General features: G+C 36.6%; 2 protein-coding genes across 2 annotated transcripts in view; one reads left to right on the top strand and one right to left on the bottom strand.

Annotated features, from left to right (window-relative positions):
- Positions 1-626: 626 nt before the first annotated feature.
- LOC141430560 (circadian clock-controlled protein daywake-like) overlaps positions 627-21,737 on the bottom strand; it is a 26,251-nt gene continuing 5,140 nt past the window's right edge. The window contains exons 2-5 of the mRNA XM_074091317.1: positions 15,802-15,893; positions 4,416-4,564; positions 3,243-3,376; positions 627-1,655 (exon numbers count right to left, since the gene is read on the bottom strand). Coding sequence (XP_073947418.1) covers positions 1,357-1,655; positions 3,243-3,376; positions 4,416-4,564; positions 15,802-15,893 — 674 coding nt within the window. The 3' untranslated portion in view covers positions 627-1,356. The remainder of the gene's footprint in view (positions 1,656-3,242; positions 3,377-4,415; positions 4,565-15,801; positions 15,894-21,737) is intronic.
- Positions 13,997-15,612, top strand: LOC141430526 (uncharacterized). Its single transcript, XM_074091266.1, has 2 exons — positions 13,997-14,106; positions 14,189-15,612. The coding sequence occupies exons 1-2, from the start codon at positions 14,059-14,061 to the stop codon at positions 15,530-15,532; spliced, it is 1,392 nt and encodes a 463-aa protein (XP_073947367.1). The 5' UTR covers positions 13,997-14,058; the 3' UTR covers positions 15,533-15,612.

The following is a 21,737-nucleotide window of genomic DNA, read 5'->3' as shown; positions in this document are numbered from 1 at the left end:
TTTCTGTCCTTATAGAATATACTCGTATGTCCATAAATCTAAATACAAAAGAACTAGAAACCCTAAGTCTATGCCTACTTGAAGCGATACGATACTTTTTACACTATTCGATTGAGAAAAGGATAATGCTATTTTTGAATATTATCAACATGTTTCTAGCATTTAAAACAACACAGAATATTTTGTTTCCATAATATATGACATCATCCTAAATGCTGCTCCTTTAATAAATGCGCGTAGGCTAACACGCACTTGTCCTAACAAAATGCATGGAAAATTATTACGAACTCCTTTATGAATGTACCTAGTGGTGAGCATATTCTGATTCCTAGTGTTTAAAAGTGTCACTTGATGTTCTAATGAATGACAAAAACTTTCGTTTCAATGTCAGTTTAGGTAAAGTCAAGGACGTAAATATTACGTAGACTAGTAGATATTTGAACTATACTTACTCTATATCAAGACGTCAAAAATATATCTACACCAACATGTTTATTTAACGAAGTACATAATTATAAATCAGTGTAGGTATATTTATTTATTCGACGCGATAGCTATATAGGTATAGCCCGGTTGCACCTTTTTGGTAGGTTGTTGTGACGTAGTAAAGTAAACAAAAAAAATATTTTTTATACGAAGACTCCAGAAATACGAATTTATCAAGTCTTTATTTACAAGTAAGAGACAAACTGCATTTTAAAATTATTACTTAATTTAATTACATTTAGGTAAGTACTTATATATATTTCGTCTATTTTTACAGGTTGTTGCATATTTATTTATTTATTTTAAAACTAGTGATGATGTATGATGTACATTTTGCTGTACATTTATCTATAAAAAAAACATTTATAAGTAACTAGCTGTTGCCCGCGACTTCGTTTGCAAAGAATTCGTTTATCGCGCGCTCGTGGGATCTTTTAAATTTTCCGGGAAGTAAGCTATCTTGTCCGTTTCAGGATCACAAACATCTCCATTCTAAATAACTGTTGCCTGCGACTTCATCTACTACGTATTCGTTTATAGCGCCCCCGCGGAACTTTACTATTTTCCTGGTTAAAACCAATCCTTTGTCCTTCTCTGGGTCTAAAACTATCTCCGTACCAAATTAAAATGTTATTGTACCTAATCAGTTAAGAACTTAAGGCGTGAAAACGTAAGAAAGAAATATTCACTTACGCATTTATTAGTATATAGATTTTAAAGTAAACTAGCGACTAATTATAAAGAGTATAAAATAAGTACTATAGCTAGGGTATTGAAGAAGAAACACAGTTAAAAGCTTTGCGCCGTTTCTATTTTAATATAAACCTCCGCTATTTAACTAAGGATGGTATTAGAATGCGTCCTCCGTCGTCAAGGAAATAGCTCCTTATAAGTAAATTTAGATGTGATTTTGTTGGCCATTTCCGTGAAAAGATCAGCAAGACTCCGTTCGAGCACGGGGCTGATCTCCTGGAGGAAGAGCTGCGAGTTCTCGTTGATGACGCGGTTGGTGGCGGGGCCCAGCACTGGGTCGCCGTCGAACAGGTTGGTGAGGAAGATGGACGACTGGCCCACACGCAGTTTAACCTTGAAAGGGTCGAATTTAAGGAACTCTTCCTCGCCGCGCTTCTCCTTGTGCCCTCTCATCGTCACGTTGCAGGCATACTCCTCTGAAATTAAGAAACAGCAAACACATAGTTCATAATTTCTGGGTACATGTACACGAGGTTAATATGGATATTTGGCACGACGATTGGGAAGGCCATTTGCCTAAATGGTTACAATTATGACATCCTACCTAGAACTTATCCCTGCCCATCTCAGAACGAAAGGGGCTTGGGCCGTATTTCCCACGCGGGCTCAGAATGGATTGGGAACTTCAGGTTTGAGCAGGTTTCTTCATGATGTTTTCCTTCATCATAATCACAAAGATCGTAGTAAATTTTAAATGTATATCGCTCATGAATTTCGAAAAATGCAGAGATACGAGCCCGGGGCTTGAACCCACGATATTCTGCTCAAAAGGACATAGGTATCTCGGTCAGACTACTAGGCCACCACGGCTTCTTTACCTAATAACTAATTAAAAATGCCCAAGTACTTAACATGCTACGACGCTCTATTGTCACCTCTATTGCTAATGACATAAAATTAAAGATGACAAGGACTGGGACAGTGACCAATACTCGGACGTTTACCTTATCATCATCCATCATCATCATCATATCAGCCATAGGTTGTCTACTGTTGGACATAGGCCTCCCCCATAGACCTCCAGTTGCCTCGGTTGGAAGCGGTTTGCATCCACCGAGAACTCGCGACTTTAACCAGGTCATCCCTCCATCTCGTTGGTAGACGTTATACTCTGCGCTTGCCGATCCGCAGTCTCCACTCGAGAACCTTCCGGCCCCAGCGACCATCTGTGCTCCGTGCCCATTGCCACTTCAACGAGCTAATTCGCTTGGCTATGTCGGTGGCCCTTGTTCTTCTACGTATCTCTATCTCTATCAATTGACCTCCTTCTCGAAGTTGGACTTACCTAATTGGATGGTTTGTCCTAGGTATACATACGCGTCAACAACTTCAAGAACCGAACCCTCAACCAAAACAGAGGTAGACACCACATGAACATTCAACATGACCTTAGTCTTGTCCCTACCTTACTTGTTTAGCTTATACGAATGTATATTATATATTTTTACACTCTAATGCAGGGTTTCTTGATCTCTGTCTGTCGCAGACCACTTTCGTTTATTCTTAAACTCCCTTACTGCAAATCCAGTGAATTGCGTTGAACCGTAGGCGTCAGTAGCGAGGACCTCGTGAGAGTTGGCGCTAATAAATATTTTTGCTTGAGCCTAAATTTATGTTGATGCAATAAAACCAAGCATAAAAATATTTCTCAGGCACTTTAATATGTTACGGACTATACGATTGACTTACTTTTTATCTAGAAACTTGAAATTTGGTATAAAGTTAGCTTCATACTCGTAGCACCACTAATAAAAAAACCTGAAAATCTTATTTTTGTATGTCTGCCTGTCTTCAGCAGTAATCAACAAAAATGATCCCACACTGCGTACATTTTCCTAGGGAACGGGTTCCGCTGACACTATACATATTCATAGATACCTAAAAATGTATACAGAACCCTCAGCCCGCGAGTCTTATTCGCACTTAGCTGGCTTTTATCGCGTCTTGGAACTATTGTTTTATGGTGTCATCTACCCTAGTGGGATATGAATAATGGAACTGACTAAAGGTGCCTGTGATGTTGCCGCGTCCCTGAAGCCGCAGCAGCAGCACCTGGATATCCATCTTGTACTTTCCATGGAAATCCAGCCTTGGTAGCAACAGTTTGAAGTCGAAGCGGTTCTTGTTGAGGTCAGACCTGGAATTTACACAAAAAAATCTCGTTACTTTTTACTTACTTGAATTTGCGTCAATAGTGCCTAAAAAACTAAACCGGCTAGCACGGTAATGACGACGCAGATAGTACGAAATACATATTTCAACACGATGTAAAAAAAATTAACGCTTTAATGAATAGGACTTGTAATCGAAGTTCTTTTCTGGGTATTCTTGTCCCCGTCTCATTTACCTACTCTAGTTACATAAAAAAAAATATAACAAAAAACAGAACCGACTACAAAAAAACATGAAAATAATTTTCTACCAGTCTGAAGTCGGTGCCTCAGCACGAGCCAGCAGGAGTGGACCTATAATCGTCTACCTCACCTACAACTATACGAGTATATGGGCTTCAATCACTCCTGCTGGCTCGTGCTGAGGCACCGACTTCAAACTGGTAGAAAAATATTTTCATGGTTTTTTATAGTCGGTTCTATTTTTTGTTTTAAATTTATTTTTCACCCTTTTTAGTGTAAAAGATCTAAGATACAATAGTTTAATGTCAACTGCACGAAAAATTCTTTTTTCCGATGCAGAGACGTTCATTCTTGAGAAGTCCTGGTGTTTCATCACCCGTTCCATTTCACCATATGAATTACGATGAGCTTAAATTGCTTAGCAACTGCGTTAAAGTAATTGAAATTCAACCCGTGAAGTACTTGTTATTGAATAGTCGCTCCATTGGTCAAATTTGGTCTTCATCATCAGTTCCAGTTCACCAAATGATGATTTTCAAGAGCAAATGCACGAGTTACTTATAAATATATCAAAATTACCATAGGCGTTCCTACAATATTTGAAGAGTTCCCTCGATTTCCTTCGGATCCAATCATCAGATCCTGATTTGGTGCTTAAGAGACCTAATTGAAAATATTCCTAGACGAAAGAAAAAATTTTTTTTCAAATCAGTTCATAAATGACGGAGTTCCAAGGTAACAAACATTAAAAAAATAAAACCGAATGGATAATCTCCTCCTTTTTTTGAAGTCGGTTAAAAATAGTCGCGTGTTTTTGCTTACTTTAATTCCTGTATGATGAAGTTGCTGGGTCCGCGGACCTTGACGTCGTTGACGACGGCGGTCAGCTTCGCGCCCTGCGGGCCGCGCGCTAGCGCGATCTGCCCCAGGGACAGCGGCTCAATGCCGGGCACGTCCAGCTCGGGGATACCCTGCCGAAAACAAACAAAAATAATTGGACTACTTTCATATATACCTATACTGTTTTGGTTTTTTCTTTATAATAGTTTTATCCGGCAGTTTTGCTCCTGTGAACGAAAAAACCGGCCATTTTGTCGGCATAAATTCCATATAAAATATATTCGTGCAAAATTACAGCTTTCTAGCATTGACAGTCCCTGAGAAAGCTGCGGACGGACAGACAGACTGACATGGCGAAACTATAAGGGTTCCGTTTTTGCCATTTTGGCTACGGAACCCTAAAAATGGCTGGTGTCTTATCTCGTGGGAATTACCAAAAGTTTTCTTTCTTAGTGCACCCCTATTGGCCTTAAGGATTAAGTCTGCTAAATTTGAAGTCACTAGCTCCAGCGGCTTAGGCTAATCGATATCCTGTAAGTCAATTATAGGTTGCAAGTATAGATTATGTTTGTATGTACCTGCAAACAAAAGGTAGTAAGTTAGCAGTAAGTAAATAGTTAGGCTGCAGCAATAGCATGACGTACGTACGAAGTTGTAATGACGCACTAAAATGTTATGTTGATTACTTGGTCAATAAATAAATCTGAATCTGCTATTACTCGTATTAGGTACCTATTTTTCGCTGCGTTTTTCATTTTAGTCGAAACAGGTAAGTAGAGTTGGAAAGTGTTCCGAGGTTAACGGAAGCTTTACTCGTGGTTGGAGGACGCTAACTTTGGGGGTACCTACCTATTGAAGAGGATCAAATATAAAAGTTCGTTGATAAATCAACTTTAACGAAGCACAGGAACAAAATTGTACAAAGTTGAAAGTTATTTATTTATTTGTCAACAAAAAGTTACAGCATTAAAAGAATATCGTGTCACCAGATTTTTTTCTTGACATGTACCTAGTTACTATTAAATTCTTTATTTATGGTGCCCGCAACTTCGTCTGAGAAAGATTTCCTTTATCACTATTGCGTAGGATCTATATATATATATATACATAACTATGTTATATTATAGATATACTCGTAGGTTAAGAATTACCTATGTGCCAAATTTCATCCAAATCCATTGACCTATTTTGGCGCGATGGAATGACAAACTTTCGCATATTATTTATTCTATTACTACATATATAATACATAGATTCTCGACTAACAAAAGAAAAATAATAATCCAGGTCCATTAAATTACTGTAATTAATTGTTAACTTTGGATACTTAAATGATTTCAGTTAAGCTACAAAAAGACCGATCAATTAAATTCCAATCAAAAAGTGATTGATACTTAAGTTATTGATTTGTTTACTTAATATGAAGAGGTTCCCCTGCATTTGCTGTTCCCATCTTGATTAGTCATATTACACGTATTACGAAACGGCGTTGACATTGACATACTTTCCAATATGCTGTATGTATCGGTAAAGCAAATATTTTCAAACTTCTCCAGAATGCTTGTATTGAAGGTTATAGCAAGATGCGTATTCAGTCCTAGTTCATTTTATGACCTCATCTTTGGATTTTCTGCATTGTTACAATATGGAAATGCGGTTACTGGGCTTCTTCCTTATTTACCTAGAACCGTTTGTAAATAATGTCACGTATGTGCTTGGATGAACCGAGAATTTCTATGAAACGACTGCGTCAGTATCTGTTTGATTTGTTTGCGTCTTCAATATAAGCGTGAACCTCCAATCTGTTTTCCTAGAACGTGACCAGCTGGAGACTTCAAATAATTTCTAGAGGAGAATATTCAAAATCATTGCTAGATTACCATTTCTGCCGAATGCCAGCATTCAGCAGAAAAAATTGTCTCAAAATAAATTGTTCAACAAGGGAGGAAAAGAAACAATATCACACGAGATAACTTGGCACCTGAACATATAACCTTAGTTTTACAGGTAAAATTTGATAGTGCCATTAATATTTGGCGACAAAATGTAACCACTTGGCCATTCGATCGTCATAAAGTTTAAATGGAACTTTGGCTTAGTATAAGTTTTAGGTTCTAATTAAACTTAAACATTTATCCATCATTTCAACATACACCGGCGGAACAGGAACCGGCGAGTCGGATCAAGGCACAGGATTACAACAACAGCGTTACAGAGTAACGGTAAAAGAATCGTTAATGTTCAACTAAGTACATTACATAGTGTACATGGGTAAGTACCTAATGCTCGTTTACATGTCGGTATATATTCCTACTTAGTGACGAATAGGGACGGTGCTATAGAGCCGTAATTTGGGATAGAATTAATTAACTCCTCCAGGTGCCTTTAAATTTTAAAGGTTAACACATTGCATGGTTTTGTTTCAAGTAGGTAATAAATAATAATAATAAACTTATATTAGGATTTAATGCCTGTATTAAACTCCTTGGCATTTTTATGATGGTGACTGATTTGATTATATTTAATAACTGACCTTCTTACAACCAGGTATGAAGAAATGAGTTGCTAAATAAATAATAGTGCGCTCTATAATGTGAATATAACTCGCTGGCTGTGAGCATGCGCAATTCATGATAGTATAATATTCGTTGGTCAAGTTATTAGGAATGCGCGAAGTTGAAAGGAATGAATCAGTAATCTCCGTTAATGCAACTACACACAAATATGACAAAACAGAAATGAATGTGAATACTCGTAATAGTGATACTCTACTTAGGATACTCCTATGTTTACGTATGTAGTAGTTTTTTTTTATGCTACTATAATATTTTTCACCTATGATGAGTTCTGTGACGTTTCAAGTTTGACAGTTTTAGAGATGTGCCATTTATCGAGTGAACTATCGATTTTTCTAAGAGCTATCAGTGCCTATTTTTGGAGAAGTTACACTATATTTAATAAAAAAAATATTTTCTAGTTCTACACCCACCGGGCCACCGTTTTCTCGTTCTTGCTCAAAATAATCCCTAAAACGAATTACAAACTCCCGACTCTGGGAGTTCAAAACAATCTTTTTAGACCATTTCGGAATTTTGCCAAAAAATAACAACAAACTTAACGAGAAACAGTAACAAAAGTCAACAATAATAATAACAGAAATGAACAATAACAAAATACAATGCTAAGAAAATGCAACGGAAACTCAACTCGTGTACAAGGCAGACGCACTCGTACTGACAGTGATGCCGACAAGCACTGGCCACAAGATGGCTGCGGCCGCGTTCCAAATTGCCGCGTTTACAAAATCTTGCAAGTTTTGTTTAAAAATTTAAAATATCTTAGTGTTCATTGTTATTGAATAATGAACCTTGGCAATTGCCGATAATGTTGTGTCACGTCACTAGGTTACTCTGTTCCGTTTCACACATTGCGTCATTTAAAGAAAAAAATATGTTTCTATCGTATTCGATGGATTTTGTTTAATATACACTGATATTGCTATATATTTAAAAAAAGTACAGTTTTAAATTTTTTTGATTATTTTGCTTCAAAATAGAAATGATTTTTAAAACATATTTTGCGAACATAGTATGCGTAGTTAATTCGGAAAATTTTCAAGTGTCACAGAACTCATCGTTGGTGGAAAATACAATAGTACAAGTGCAGTTTCATAAAAATGGTAAGTAAATTTTCACGTTGAGTCGTGGAAAGATGGTTCTAATTATTTTTTTATCATTATATTCATACTAGCTTTTACCCGCGGCTTCGCACGCGTAAACTATTCGGTGTGGTAGCTGCAATTGAAATTTTGGGATTTTACAAAATTCCCCTGGAAATTTCCAAAATTTATATCGTGGTCTTCATTGAGGTTGTGATGTGAATAACTGTACAAAATTCAAGACTCTAAACCCAGTGCTGAAGTTTCAAAAATTTTTCCTATCCAAATTCAAATGCAAAATTCAAATTCAAATCATTTATTCAGTAAATACGCCGCAATGGGCACTTTTACACGTAATTTTTTATACTACCAGCGCTTTCGGAAAGACCATCATTGCCAAGAAGAATGCGCCGCAAGAAACTTGGCAGAAAGTAATTTTTTCAAAATAAAATAATTACAAATAAAATACTTAAAACTACAGTATACAATTAAAGAAAAAAATACAAAATAATAATAATACAGGGATGTATGGGGTCCCTTAGTTACAAAACTATACCGTGGGAATATCGGGATAAAAAGTAGCGTACTTATGTGTTATTCCAGACATACGGCTACCTACATCCAAATTTCATGCTCTAAGCCTAGCGGTTGTTATTTCGACATTTTATTCCTAGGTATCCCGTGGTAATATCGGGTCAAAAAGTCGTCTATGTGTTTTTCTAGACATCCAGCTTCCTACATGAGTACCAAATTCATGACTCTAAGCTCAGCGGTTAATATTTCAAGATTTTATCCCTATCCCGTGGGAATATCGGGGTAAAAAATAGATTATGTGTTATTCCAGAGGTCCAGCTACCTACATACCAAATTTCATGGCTCTAAGCCCAGTGGTTGTTATTTCGAGATTTTATCCCTAGGTATCCCGTGGGAATATCGGGTCAAAAAGTCGCTTATGTGTTATTCCAGACGTCTAGCTACCTACATACCAAATTTCATGACTCTAAGCCCAGCGGTTATTATTTCAAGATTTTATCCCTATCCCGTGGGAATATCGGGATAATAAATTAGCCTGTGTTATTCCAGAGGTTCAGCTACCTACATACCAAATTTCATGGCTCTAAACCCAGTGGTTGTTATTTCGAGATTTTATCCCTAGGTATCCCGTGGGAATATCGGTCAAAAAGTCGCTTATGTGTTATTCCAGACGTCTAGCTACCTACATACCAAATTTCATGACTCTAAGCCCAGCGGTTATTATTTCAAGATTTTATCCCTATCCCGTGGGAATATCGGGATAATAAATTAGCCTGTGTTATTCCAGAGGTTCAGCTACCTACATACCAAATTTCATGGCTCTAAACCCAGTGGTTGTTATTTCGAGATTTTATCCCTAGTTATCCCGTGGGAATATCGAGTCAAAAAGTCCCTTACGTGTTATTCCAGATGTCCAGTTACCTACATACCAAATTTCAGGGCTCTAAGCCAGCGGTTATTAGTTCAAGATTTTATCCCTATCCCGTGGGATAAAAAGTAGCCTATGTGTTATTTCAAACGTCCAGCTACCTACTTCTCAAATTTCATGACTATAAGCCCAGCGGTTGATATTTCGAGATTTTATCCCTATCCCGTGGGAATATCGGGATAAAAAGTAGCCTATGTTTTATTCCAGATGTTCAGCTATCTACATACCAAATTTCATCCAAATCCGTCCAGCCGTTTCAGCGTGAAAGAGTAACAAACATACTCACTCACTCACTCACTCACTCACTCACAAACTTTCGCATTTATAATATTAGTAGGATGTTCAGCTATCTACATACCAAATTTCATCCAAATCCGTCCAGCCGTTTCAGCGTGAAAGAGTAACAAACATACTCACTCACTCACTCACTCACTCACTCACAAACTTTCGCATTTATAATATTAGTAGGATTGATATCGAGGTCATTTTACCGTGTTATTTAAGGAAAAATATAGGAAAATAGCCTCAGTAGTACTTAAAGCTGGCTGTTAATAATAAATAGTATCGCTACTAAATATTTTTTCAGTCATCACTTTTATTAGGTATACTAGATACGTCTTCCTAATTTATGAAGATAAAGTACAATGTGTAATTTTGCTCAATACAAATTGATTTAAATGCTGAAAAATATAAAGAAGGTAATTTTGAACATGAAACTACCGTGATGGGATGATACTCACTCATATTAAATGATATTATAACGGGTAACTCACGTCTTAAATCGAGCTTCTTCATAGGAGTACGCGACTCGGCGGCTGCCGCAACACGCGCACTTCGCGCCACCGCTCTGCCCGTGCGACTACCCGACGAAACTTAACACCGGCGCACAACTACCTGCATTTTCATCGCACTAACAACATCGCTCCGTAAAGGCTACTACTGCGTAGGCTAGGCGTAAAGCAATGAAGAAGGGCTACGAATTAGCCCGAAACATGTCGAGCTAAACTCGATTTAAGACGTGAGTATAGAGGTGAGTAGTGAGTAGTGAGGATAATTTAATAAGAAGGTAGTTAATTAAGTGCAAATGCGGTTTTATACGAATTTAATACCAAAGCATGTAACAATCAATTTATGAAAGCATTTCCTTCCACAGCTTAGCTACCATATGCCGTACCGTACCATGTGCCGGTCATTAGTAATTTTATCCGGTCAGTCCATCGGTAGTCGCTCTCCACATAATATTTTGTTGTTTTTTTGTTACAAATTAGGTATTGTGAATGATACACATGAAAAAAAGGATAGTTTTTAATTGTATTCGTATTTTTTTTTGACAACAGTTAATATGAGTACAACAAAACCTACTTTAATAATAATTATTATCTACTCATTATCTCCTACGTAGCTGCAACTGCGTACGACTACAGTCTAAGGAATCAATCATTGTTTTGGACATTATTCTTATTATGATTGGTTATTTGTAGTCTTTTTATATTTTACGGGTTCCGGAGCCAAAATGGCAAAAAGGGAACCCTTATAGTTTCGCCATGTCTGTCTGTCTGTCTGTCCGTCCGTCCGCGGCTTTGCTCAGGGACTATCAATGCTAGAAAGCTGTTATTGTGCACGGATACATATGTAAACTATGCCGACAAAATGGTATAATAAACAATTAAAAAAATATTTTTTGGGATACCTCCCATAGACGTAAAGTGGAGGTGATTTTTTTCTCTCATCCAACCCTATAGTGTGAGCTATCGTTGGATAGGTCTTTTAAAACCATTAGGGGTTTGCTAAGACAATTTTTCGATTCAGTAATATGTTTGCGAAATATTTAACTATAAAGTGCAAATTTTCATTAAAATCGAGCGTCCCCCCTCTAAAATCTAACCCAGTGGGTGGAAAAATTTGAAAAATTTCAGGATGGTAGTAAGTATATCAAATTTTCAAGGAAACTATAATTTATTTATTTATTTTAAGGAGAGCAAACAGAAGCAAGTGTATACAATATGCACTTATAAAATAGATACATTTTAAATTCACTTACTCCCTAACGAGCCCCCACTAAGAAATATGGTATAAGTGATTATGTAGACTTACACTATACACTGTGATACATTCAAGGTTTCATACAATTTGTTTTTGAACTTATCTCTCGTCATATCAAATATATCTACTGACAGAGGTAATTTATTATAAGAGTTACACAAGCGTCGCAAAGGTGCGCGATGACCAGCGTTGCTGGAAGAGAACGGGACGGCGAACAAGGCGGCGGACCGAGAACTGAAACGTGAAGGAACTCTAAAGCTGACCTGCGATAGAAGCTCTGCACTATTGTAGTGCCCTCTACAGATGTTGTACAATGTTACCGCATCCGACACGTTACGCCTAGTTTCGAGGGAAGATATTTTATAATATTTCAATAGGTTACAGTAGCTCATTTTCTTCCCTGTCAAGCGTCTATGCATAGCCCGCAAAAACTTTTTTTGGACCATTTCAATAGAATTACAATATTTAGCATAGAATGGACTCCAAATCACAGATGCATACTCAAGATGTGGCCTGACCAGTGTCTTATATAATAATAAATATGAGGAGATTCTTTTAAAAACTTTGGCGGTTCTCAAAACAAAACCTAGCATCTGTAAGCCCTTGGACACAATGCCTTCAACATGCAATCTGAAGTCCAGTCTATCGTCAAATACAACACCCAGATCTCTAGTGGATATCACTCTTCTTATTGGTGAAGCATCGATCATATAATCAAAACTAATGTAGTTTTTTTTATTTTTTGTGTATGATAATTGCATGCACTTGTCGCTCGCTAACTGCAACTTATTTATCAGACAATATGTAAAAAACTGATCCAAGTCACTTTGGATCCCAATGCAGTCATCTTTGTTTTTGACAATTTTATAGATTTTTAAATCGTCTGCAAACAGAAGGAAATTACAATTATCAAAACAGGATTTTATATCATTTATAAACAGAGTATACAGCAGCGGACCCAGTATCGATCCTTGAATCACTCCGGAGGTGACATTTGTAATGATATTCGACTTATATCCATTTAGGACGACAATCTGCGACCTATTGGTTAGATATGATGCAAACCACCGCAAGAGGTTTCCGCGGATCCCATTAAACGCCAGCTTTTTAATAAGATATAGATGGTCTACCTTATCAAAGGCCTTCCGAAAATCAGTAAATATAACGTCTACCTGGTGTCTTTTATCCATAGCCTCAAAAAGAGAATTTGTGTAGAGCAAGAGGTTTGTAACTGTGGATTTACCCTTCATAAACCCATGTTGCTCCGGTAAAATATTAGGTTCCAGGGAGGGGTATATCGCATCATGAATCAAGCTTTCAAATAGCTTAGGAATACACGATTGAACAGATATCGGTCTATAATTTGTGACTAATATTCGTGAACCACTTTTATGAACTGGGGTTACATGCGATATTTTCCACTGATCGGGAAAAATACCTTCTCCGATACACTTATTAAAAATAATATAAAGTGGTTCAACTACTGCCTGGGCACAGTTTTTTATAAAGACAGGGCTAATTTTGACATAAATGCTAAGTTTGCTGTAGAATTATTAGTAGTATAACAGTAAATAGCAGCCTAAGGTATAAAATATAATCTAAACTTGGAAGATTCCGTATATAAAATACGAAATCCTTAGAAAAATATAACTTAATTTTTTCGTAATGGCTACGGAACCCTATTTCGGGCGTGTCCGACACGCTCTTCGCCGGTTTTTTATTTCAACTCCAAATTTGTTACTCTTCCCAGCGCTGGTTTTTTTTTGGTTTTCTGTGCATCCATGTCTTAGTTTGTATTTTAGATTATTCTTATTATACAGGCGACACTGGGTTCATTTTGCTTATTATGCCGAAGTATGGAACTATGCACTGTTATAACGACTTCTGCCTATAGAATACCTAAACTAAGTATTAAGCCGCAAAATAGCAGTGCTGATACGCGTCTGATTGTTCGAAAATTTTTCAATTATAATGCTGAATTGGTAGTGCTATTATTGTTCTCATTAATTTTTAGCTTGAGTATCTACATAGAACCAGTCAAGCAATACATAGTAGGCAATTTATGTACTGTGTGCTACAGACTGAAAAACTTGACACTAATTTTTCATTTGTGTAGGTAGGAATTATTAGCCAATTGGTTTACAGGCCGATTAATACAGCAGATTAAGTTGATTACTATTCCAAAGTGTAAACTTTCGTCGTAAACATTGACTAGCCTACCAGTGCAATGTTATCAAACTGCTTGCACGTGTACGTTGCGTTTGCGTTAGCAGAGGAGGCGCCGCCGCCTGGGCGGGACACCTGGCCCGCGGTTATCTTTGCCTGTGGAACCTACGTGCTTGCTAATTGACGATTTAAATAACAACAATGACCCTAATATGACGAATGATACAGGCATCCTATCTAACTAAAAATGTATATAAAGGTGCTTGTTATTATGGTTTAAAGACTTTTTGTACAAAATGTGGCGTCGAGCGACTATACTAGTGGCGTGCAGTTTCTTGCTACAAGTAAGTGGAAGATTATATTGACTAACAGTTGTTTTTAGAAGTAACTACGTCAATAAGTTAACTTTGTTTTTTATTTTAACAGTGCGTGTCAAATGTAAACACGAGCTCCCATCAATCATATCGTGAAGCACTTCAACGTAGGCTATCTACCTTCACTTGGAATCCTCCTCCGCAGCAATCCCCGTGTGTAGTTGTACCTTACCCATACCACCAAAGTGGCAGCCCAATTTCTCCAGCTCAAAGCTACCCAAATCATATCTCTCAAAAAAATGCCGACTGGTGGCCCGAGTACAGAATTAAGGTACCATTACATAAGGGCCAGCCAATTAAAACAAATATAATCATAGAGTTGCCTCTCTTCATGTTTCCACAATTCAGACAAACAGATGCTGAATATAATGCAGTCCCTATTAGCTCGTCAACATCAGATTCCAGCGTTATCTCCACTTTGCCAGATGCAGAGGGTTCACCACAAAGTGTAAAAGACCAAAAAACATTACCTCCAAATCATATTGAAAATAAACAATCAGAACAAGAATCGGGCAATGAAGCCAATTCTGAAAAAACTGATGAATGTAATGATGCTATACCAGATGAGCCGATCGAAATCGAACCAGATTGCGCTTCTGAAGATTATGCGAATCTTACACCACAATCTAATAATAAAATAACAGGACCAGAAGAGTCTGCTTGCCCAGATACCTGCGAATTGACCACCAACAATATACTCTGTTCCGATACACCTTGCCCCGAGGCAGATTGTACAGATACACTATGTCCCGTGGCGGATTGTACTGATACACCATGTTCTGCGGAGGATTGTGCTGATACACCTTGTTCCGCGGAGCAATGTACAGATACAACACCTTGTCTTGCGGAGGATTGTACTGATACGCCATGTTATGGGGAGGATTGTACTGATACACTTTCTCCCGCGGGGCAATGTACTGATACACCTTGTTCTGCAGATGATTGTACTGATACACCTTGCTCCGCGGCGGATTGTACTGATACATCATGTCCCGCGGCGGATTGTGCTGATACACCATGTTCTTCGGAAGATTGTACTGATACACCATGTTCCGAGTCGGATTGTACTGATACACCATGCCCCCCGGCAGATTGTACTGATACACCATGTTCCGAGTCGGATTGTACTGATACACCATGCCCCCCGGCAGATTGTACTGATACACCATGTTCTGCGGAGGATTGTTCTGATACAGAATGTTGTATGGAAGATTGTACTGAAACAGCCTGTGGCACGGAGGATGAAACTAAAACCGAACAGTGCTCTGAACCTTGTTCCCAATCGGAAGGAGAAACAACTGGAACAAAAGATGCAGCCGAGTGCAGTACTCCCAGAACTGATGATGGTACGGAAATAGCTTCTTCGGCAGCGTCAGAGGCAACGTCTACTATTTAATGGATTTTAATATTTTCAATATGTCTTGCTATGCTTTCAATATGAGAAAATATTATTATTATATTATACTCCTATACTAATTGGTTCATTCCTAAATACAAGCTTTAACGCTCAATTAGGATTACGACGACGAAGCAACTAAGTAGTAACTACTCAAAATTTCACGCTGTTCTTTTAAGAGTTTTGTTTAGGTTAGGAAAATATGATGCATTGTTATTACTTGATTGATGATTTACTATTAAGAAAGTGCTATTAATATATTGTCTCACCTTCGATATTTTCGGACGCAACTCGTCCACGGAGTTCATGATGCACTTGTCAACTTGCGGGTCATTCCGTTGGCATATTTTTATGTATGAAGCTGAAACAAATAAGAACTAATTTAGCTCGTGTAAGTTTTTGCGTAGAATGTTGTATTTTTATCCGATTTCAAAAAAGGAAGAGACAGGTGTCATAAATACAATAATTGTAATTTATAGTACTATCAATTTATCGTAACATGATTCACAGATGATTCCAGATATAATTATTGCCACGAACAATGAACAATATTGTAACGTTTTTATGCGTTTGTTGTTATTGCAGCGCGCTTAGAAAAATAGTAGCTTATTCAACAAGGGACTAAAACAAGCCATAATGACTCGATATTTTTAGCCACCCGAGCAGAGCGATAGTTAGAGTATCATTATGGTTGTTTAGTCTCGCGTTAAACACTAATTTCACTTTGATTGCGAGGAAAAAAACCGTCGTTCTATACAAAATTACAATATTACTTTTTATATCGTACCTACGCTCAATATGAGTAACAGACATCTGTTCAAAATTCAAATATAAAAAAACATTGCTCCGTGGTTTTTTCTTTTCTTTTATTTTTTTGTAAAGTGATGCTTTAAATGCTTGAATATTTAAACAACAGATTCAAACTTGAAAACTATTTAAAAACTAATTGGACTATGCATAGTAAAATGAATTCATCCTTAATATAATTAAATATATTTATTTTCGTTATCATTAATCGTATTTCACGAAATTAAATCTTTTTTTTCATATTATTGTACATTTGTCATTTTGAGGTTATTTCCACGTCCTAATTATTGTCTATACACAATCAATAAAAATGGCGATAATCCTCCACTCACAAACGCCATGATTGGCTGTTTAGGGTTTTCCAAAGTTAATTAAAAAAAAAAAAAAACTTAAATCCCTAGAGCTTAATAAGGAGCTTTAGTCCCGATGTACATAGAGACTAAAGTAACATTTTAAGAGCATGAGAAGTGAAAATATTGTTACTAGTCGTAAATAATACACAATTACCTCCAATATTATTTACTGTTCATCACTGTCATTCAGTGGGAGGTGCCTGCATGTTTGATTTATTAGTTAAAATGTCTTAATAAACGAGGTACCTTGTACCTACTGTGGCTAAAGATAAATATTGAGTACCTAATGTGAACTATCTCGTGCGTGACACTAACACTGGTGAAACGATTTTCTTTGTGACATGATTTTTGGGTAGGCACTTACTAGAAGCTTACGTTGAACTAAAATTAGAGTATGAATGACTATTCGATGAACGACTATGTCGATATGCAAATAAAATAATATAGTAAAATTCCATGAATTGATATTTGTGTAAAAGGTTATTCGACAAAATGTTTGAGCGATTATCGATGAAGCGATTTTTGGTGAAATTATGGATTACCATTTTGTACATACCATATCACTAAATAGTAACTGCTAACTACGAAAACGTTATCGAAAACGAAACGTCGTATACGAAAACGTTGCCCGAGGACTGTTCTTATTTATAAATTACCATCTGCCTGCGTTCTCGCACTACTTAAATTTCGTAAATACGAGTAGCTCCAGAAATGGTACCAATATGTATGCCTCACTTTTCAGCAGATCAACAGGCAATTCGCAATAGACAATTTGATAATTACCTATCTGCCCAGTATAAAATCTAAACCATTAGCAGAAAGTGACATGCAGATAAAATGGTGTCGTTTAGTCACGGAAAATAATGGATTGGAGGATTAAGTTTTGTAAAATTGTTAATCGTAACCATATCAAAACGTCAAAATAACTTGACCTTAAACTGGCGCGGCGCACTCCGCGATATAGGTGCGATTCTGTAAGTATCAAAACACGCCGGCGTGGGTTAACTCACTAGGGCTATGAGCACCGTCCGGCATGCACGCTCGCAGTCTCGCTCGAACTAGTCGCGCCGCGTAACGCTACGTGTAGCTGTGTGATTTTCGTGAAACTGGTTCACGATGAGTGCAAAAAAAAATTAAATCTAAAATAAGCCTCGCGATTTTGTGATTGGTGAGGATATTAGAATATCAATCATGAAATAGCGTAGTGTTTCGATTTTTGGGATGAGGAGTAGGTATATATTTCAATTGTACAGTTTGAGCGCTGCAACAGTATATGTATAGCCACACTAAACAGTATGGAAACTACATAATGTTATCTGAATATGAAATTTATTTTTTTGGAAATTCATGAAAATTTAATTAATTGCAACACTAAAATTCTTACTATTTTCTATTCTGTACATAACATTACACTGACTAACCCAATTCTGCTCGAAACCATATTAAGTGCGAGTGCGACAAAAGAACAGACCTAGATAATTCGCGATTTACCAATGTCCACTGCGGGTGTACAAAGCCTTTGAGGCAGCCGACGACACATTCGGCACGCGACCTTGTACAATTATCCATTTTGTGACCGTCGGAGATCGTAGGCGGTCAATTTAAAAATGCTAGAAAACTAAGTATTAGTCCGAATTAACTCTTAAGTTATATGTGAGTATTTTTTTTATTGATTTATAACACTATCCTAAACCAAAACGTTGGTGCTGAATAATAACGACCTTCGCGCGCCGCACTATAGTTCAATGTTGCTTGGTGGTGCGCGGCGTGAATTTGCTAGTAAAAATTACGTAGGCATATAAAATGGCGGCTTTCGTCAATATCAAAAGAGATAACCTTCTGTACTTGTACTATTACATATTCTGTGCCTTAGATAAAAAATTATCCTCAGGGCCAACCCTACAAATACTAATTTTCGTTAAGTAAAAAAAATGTAAACGTCATTCTTTTCCTAACTAAAATTATAATTTTTAATTTACTCTAGTAGGGCTGTGATGGTCGTGGTTCTATGGCGGCAATAGGTCCGCATATTTATTTATATTCTCACTAGTATTATAAGACTAATGTGACTTACTGACATACAAAACACTGTCTAAGAATACAGCTGAGACATTATATTTGGCAAACAGTTTCCTTGAAGATCATAGAGTTATAGAGGTCAAAAAAAGGGATTCTTCAAAGTGGCTCTAATCCCGTAATTGCAATTACAAAGCCCTCAAACTTAACATGCGAGGAGACAAAATAATAGTATTAAATAAAGCGTAACTCTACCACATTTTCAGTAAATCCTTACAATCGGTAAATTTATACATTACGAGTTTAGTTGCAATAACTAAAGCACTCGCACTTTAGCCTTGTTTTTTCGCTATATTACATTAAAACTTTGACTTTGACTTTGAATAAATTTGACTAATGAAAATTTTAATTCAGTGCGGTTGAAGTTACGGACAAAAAGCTGGTATATCTTCTTCTTCTTTAATATATAAAACTCTCGGGTCAAAAATGTTTGTGACGGCTTGACCGATTTTTATGAAATTTGTTTCGGTAGGTCTGAGAATGGGATGTAAACTATTTCTCAACTTCTACGCGGACGGAGTCGCGGTCAATAGCTAGTTATGTATATAATATATACATATACTGCGTTGCAGTGTGAACGACCGCTAGCGGACGCAGGGCTGACGCAACGTCACGCTAATGCATTTACGATCTCGAATCAGTTACACATTCGATAAATAACTTCAACTGACTGCCAATGTTTAAAAATAACCGATAAATAAAGAAGTCTTATTTAACCCCCTAAACTTGCACACTGGGCACGGCGACCTTGTAGTAAAGCCCTTAGTTTCTCTGTAGACATACACGGTTTTTACGTGTACGTGTTCGCTCTGAGCCCTCGCATTCGCTAAATAAGGAAGAGGGTTCCGAGAGTGCGAGTGCGAGTGCACCGGAATTGTGTCGTAGGGGCGTAACATCGCATCGGACGGAGCTTCGGTCGGCATTGCCGATGCCGCCATACTTCATACTTCTTTTTGTCAACGAACTCCGAATTATATTGTATTTCGATCCAATTTATGAAAAGTGTAAACAAAGACGCCATTTATCCGACCACAGACATTCAATGATGTGAAAACCTAGAACCTATTGCAAAATATTAATCTGTTCAGTAAATCGATTAATTTATTAATTGAATACATCAAAGTATTTTTGTTTACAATACTTGATTTCATTCCAAAGGCTGTTTATTTAATTATAAAAGCAGTAACTATTTTTTATTTTAAGGAAAGTAAATAAAAATCGCTTATACATCCGCGCATTAATCGATTTTTAAAATGTCAAATTTTCCACCATCTCTACGCTAGTTTATGCTTCTACAGATTATACACATATTTCAAAGAAATAACGTCAGATTTTGACGAAGATATTTCAAAAGAAAAATAAATATTGAAATCAAGTGAAATTTGTTGAAAATGGTGATTAGACATCTAGCTAAAAGACACGAATTATAGATAAATGTGTTATTGATTCGATCCATTAAGTGTTTATACGAGAATTTTGATGAAATCGGTTTGTTTACATTTTTAATAAATTGGATAGGCATAATGTATACATTCCTTTTTATCACTTCTGTCTGTCATACTATAGAATTAGGGTAGGAAGAGACGGTGAATGTCTTTGACTATTTATTCACTAAGCACGAAGTATCACTGACGAAGTAACTTTATACATTTCTATTTACATTGGTATGCGTTCTATAGATTGTATTAATTAGGTGTCTTTAGATCACATAACATCCATTAATATCATTATAAAATGTACATACAAACAGATTTAAAATACTATACAACGCACATACGGGTATTAACCCTAAACTTGGCAAGTTGAGACAAGTTTACTGAATTCAAGCCTCGTTGGATTCTTGTATTAACTTAAATAAAAAATACAAAAAGATGATCTACGAGTAAAATTATGTATCTTATAAGATACACTACGCCAAGTTTAGGGTAAATCGATCTACGCGGCCATAAGTCAATTCCACAAAATACACGACAGGTGTAAAAAAAAACGAGTACCTACTTCCGGTAAGGTTACTTACTACTAGTAGACAATAACTATACCCTCCCATTATTCTCACATGCAACCTGTGCCCTAGCAAGCAGTCGGAATTTCACATTCCCGCGTTGTGTTTCTCTGTTCTTGGCGTTCGTATGTAATCACTAAATTTGATATTGAATATTTGTATGTTTTAGGTGATTAATCGATAAAATAGTTATGGAGCCTGATACAAAATATCATAAACTATTAATTTAAGACATAGTTTAATCATATTTATTATCTATTGACTAGGTTTATGGGTTTTTAAAGTTTGTAGTATTATATTAGGTACACATATTTTTTGCGTTTTATTTCTTATATTTATGGAATTAGTTGTCCTATTGGGTCAAATTGGGTTTTGATTCCGGTTAGTTTTTAAACTTGAAACCTTTGTAAAGATAACTGTAAAATTTAGCCGCGGAAAGTCGCAGACAAGCGTTTTTTAAGTCTCTGAATTTCGACATATCTGAATATGATTTACGTTAAATTCATTTTGTATTCCTTATTGTTAATTATTAATTAGGTTGCTTCTCAGCTCGGACCCTCTTTTGAACAGAATAAGAACGTCATACCAAGAAGAATAATAATATTTTTTCTAATAAATATAATTTATACTTATTTATTTTTAACTCACTAACCGGTATTTTAATTACCTATTGATAGCATTTAGAAGTAGAATCTTTGGAAAGCCCTCAAAATATGTAGGTGAACCGATTTTGATGAAACTTAGCTAACTAGGTGTTCCAAATGATACTAGCATCTTATAAATAAATCTGGTTCGTCATTTTACGAGATTACAAAATCACAGACAGACACGTAGTTACATACCTTGCCGTTAAACTTCGAACACCCCTTCTTTTCAAGTCGGGGATAGAAAATGACCTGTCAGCTGTTTAGTCACAAGTAACATGGACCGTAACACAAGGAAGGTACGTAAATAACATAATTTTTAA

This window comes from Choristoneura fumiferana, chromosome Z, assembly GCF_025370935.1.
Source record: "Choristoneura fumiferana chromosome Z, NRCan_CFum_1, whole genome shotgun sequence".
Taxonomy (NCBI): Eukaryota; Metazoa; Arthropoda; class Insecta; order Lepidoptera; family Tortricidae; genus Choristoneura; species Choristoneura fumiferana.
Note: the sequence above shows the minus strand (reverse complement) of the source record. Positions and strands in the feature narration are given on the sequence as shown.

What these genes read in the sequence shown, in the direction of transcription:
- LOC141430526 (XM_074091266.1), top strand. Translation starts at nt 14,059, where the DNA reads ATGTGGCGTCGAGCGACTATACTAGTGGCGTGCAGTTTCTTGCTACAA. An exon ending in CGTGCAGTTTCTTGCTACAA is followed by an intron (nt 14,107 to 14,188) that starts GTAAGTGGAAGA and finishes TTATTTTAACAG; the next exon opens with TGCGTGTCAAATGTAAACAC.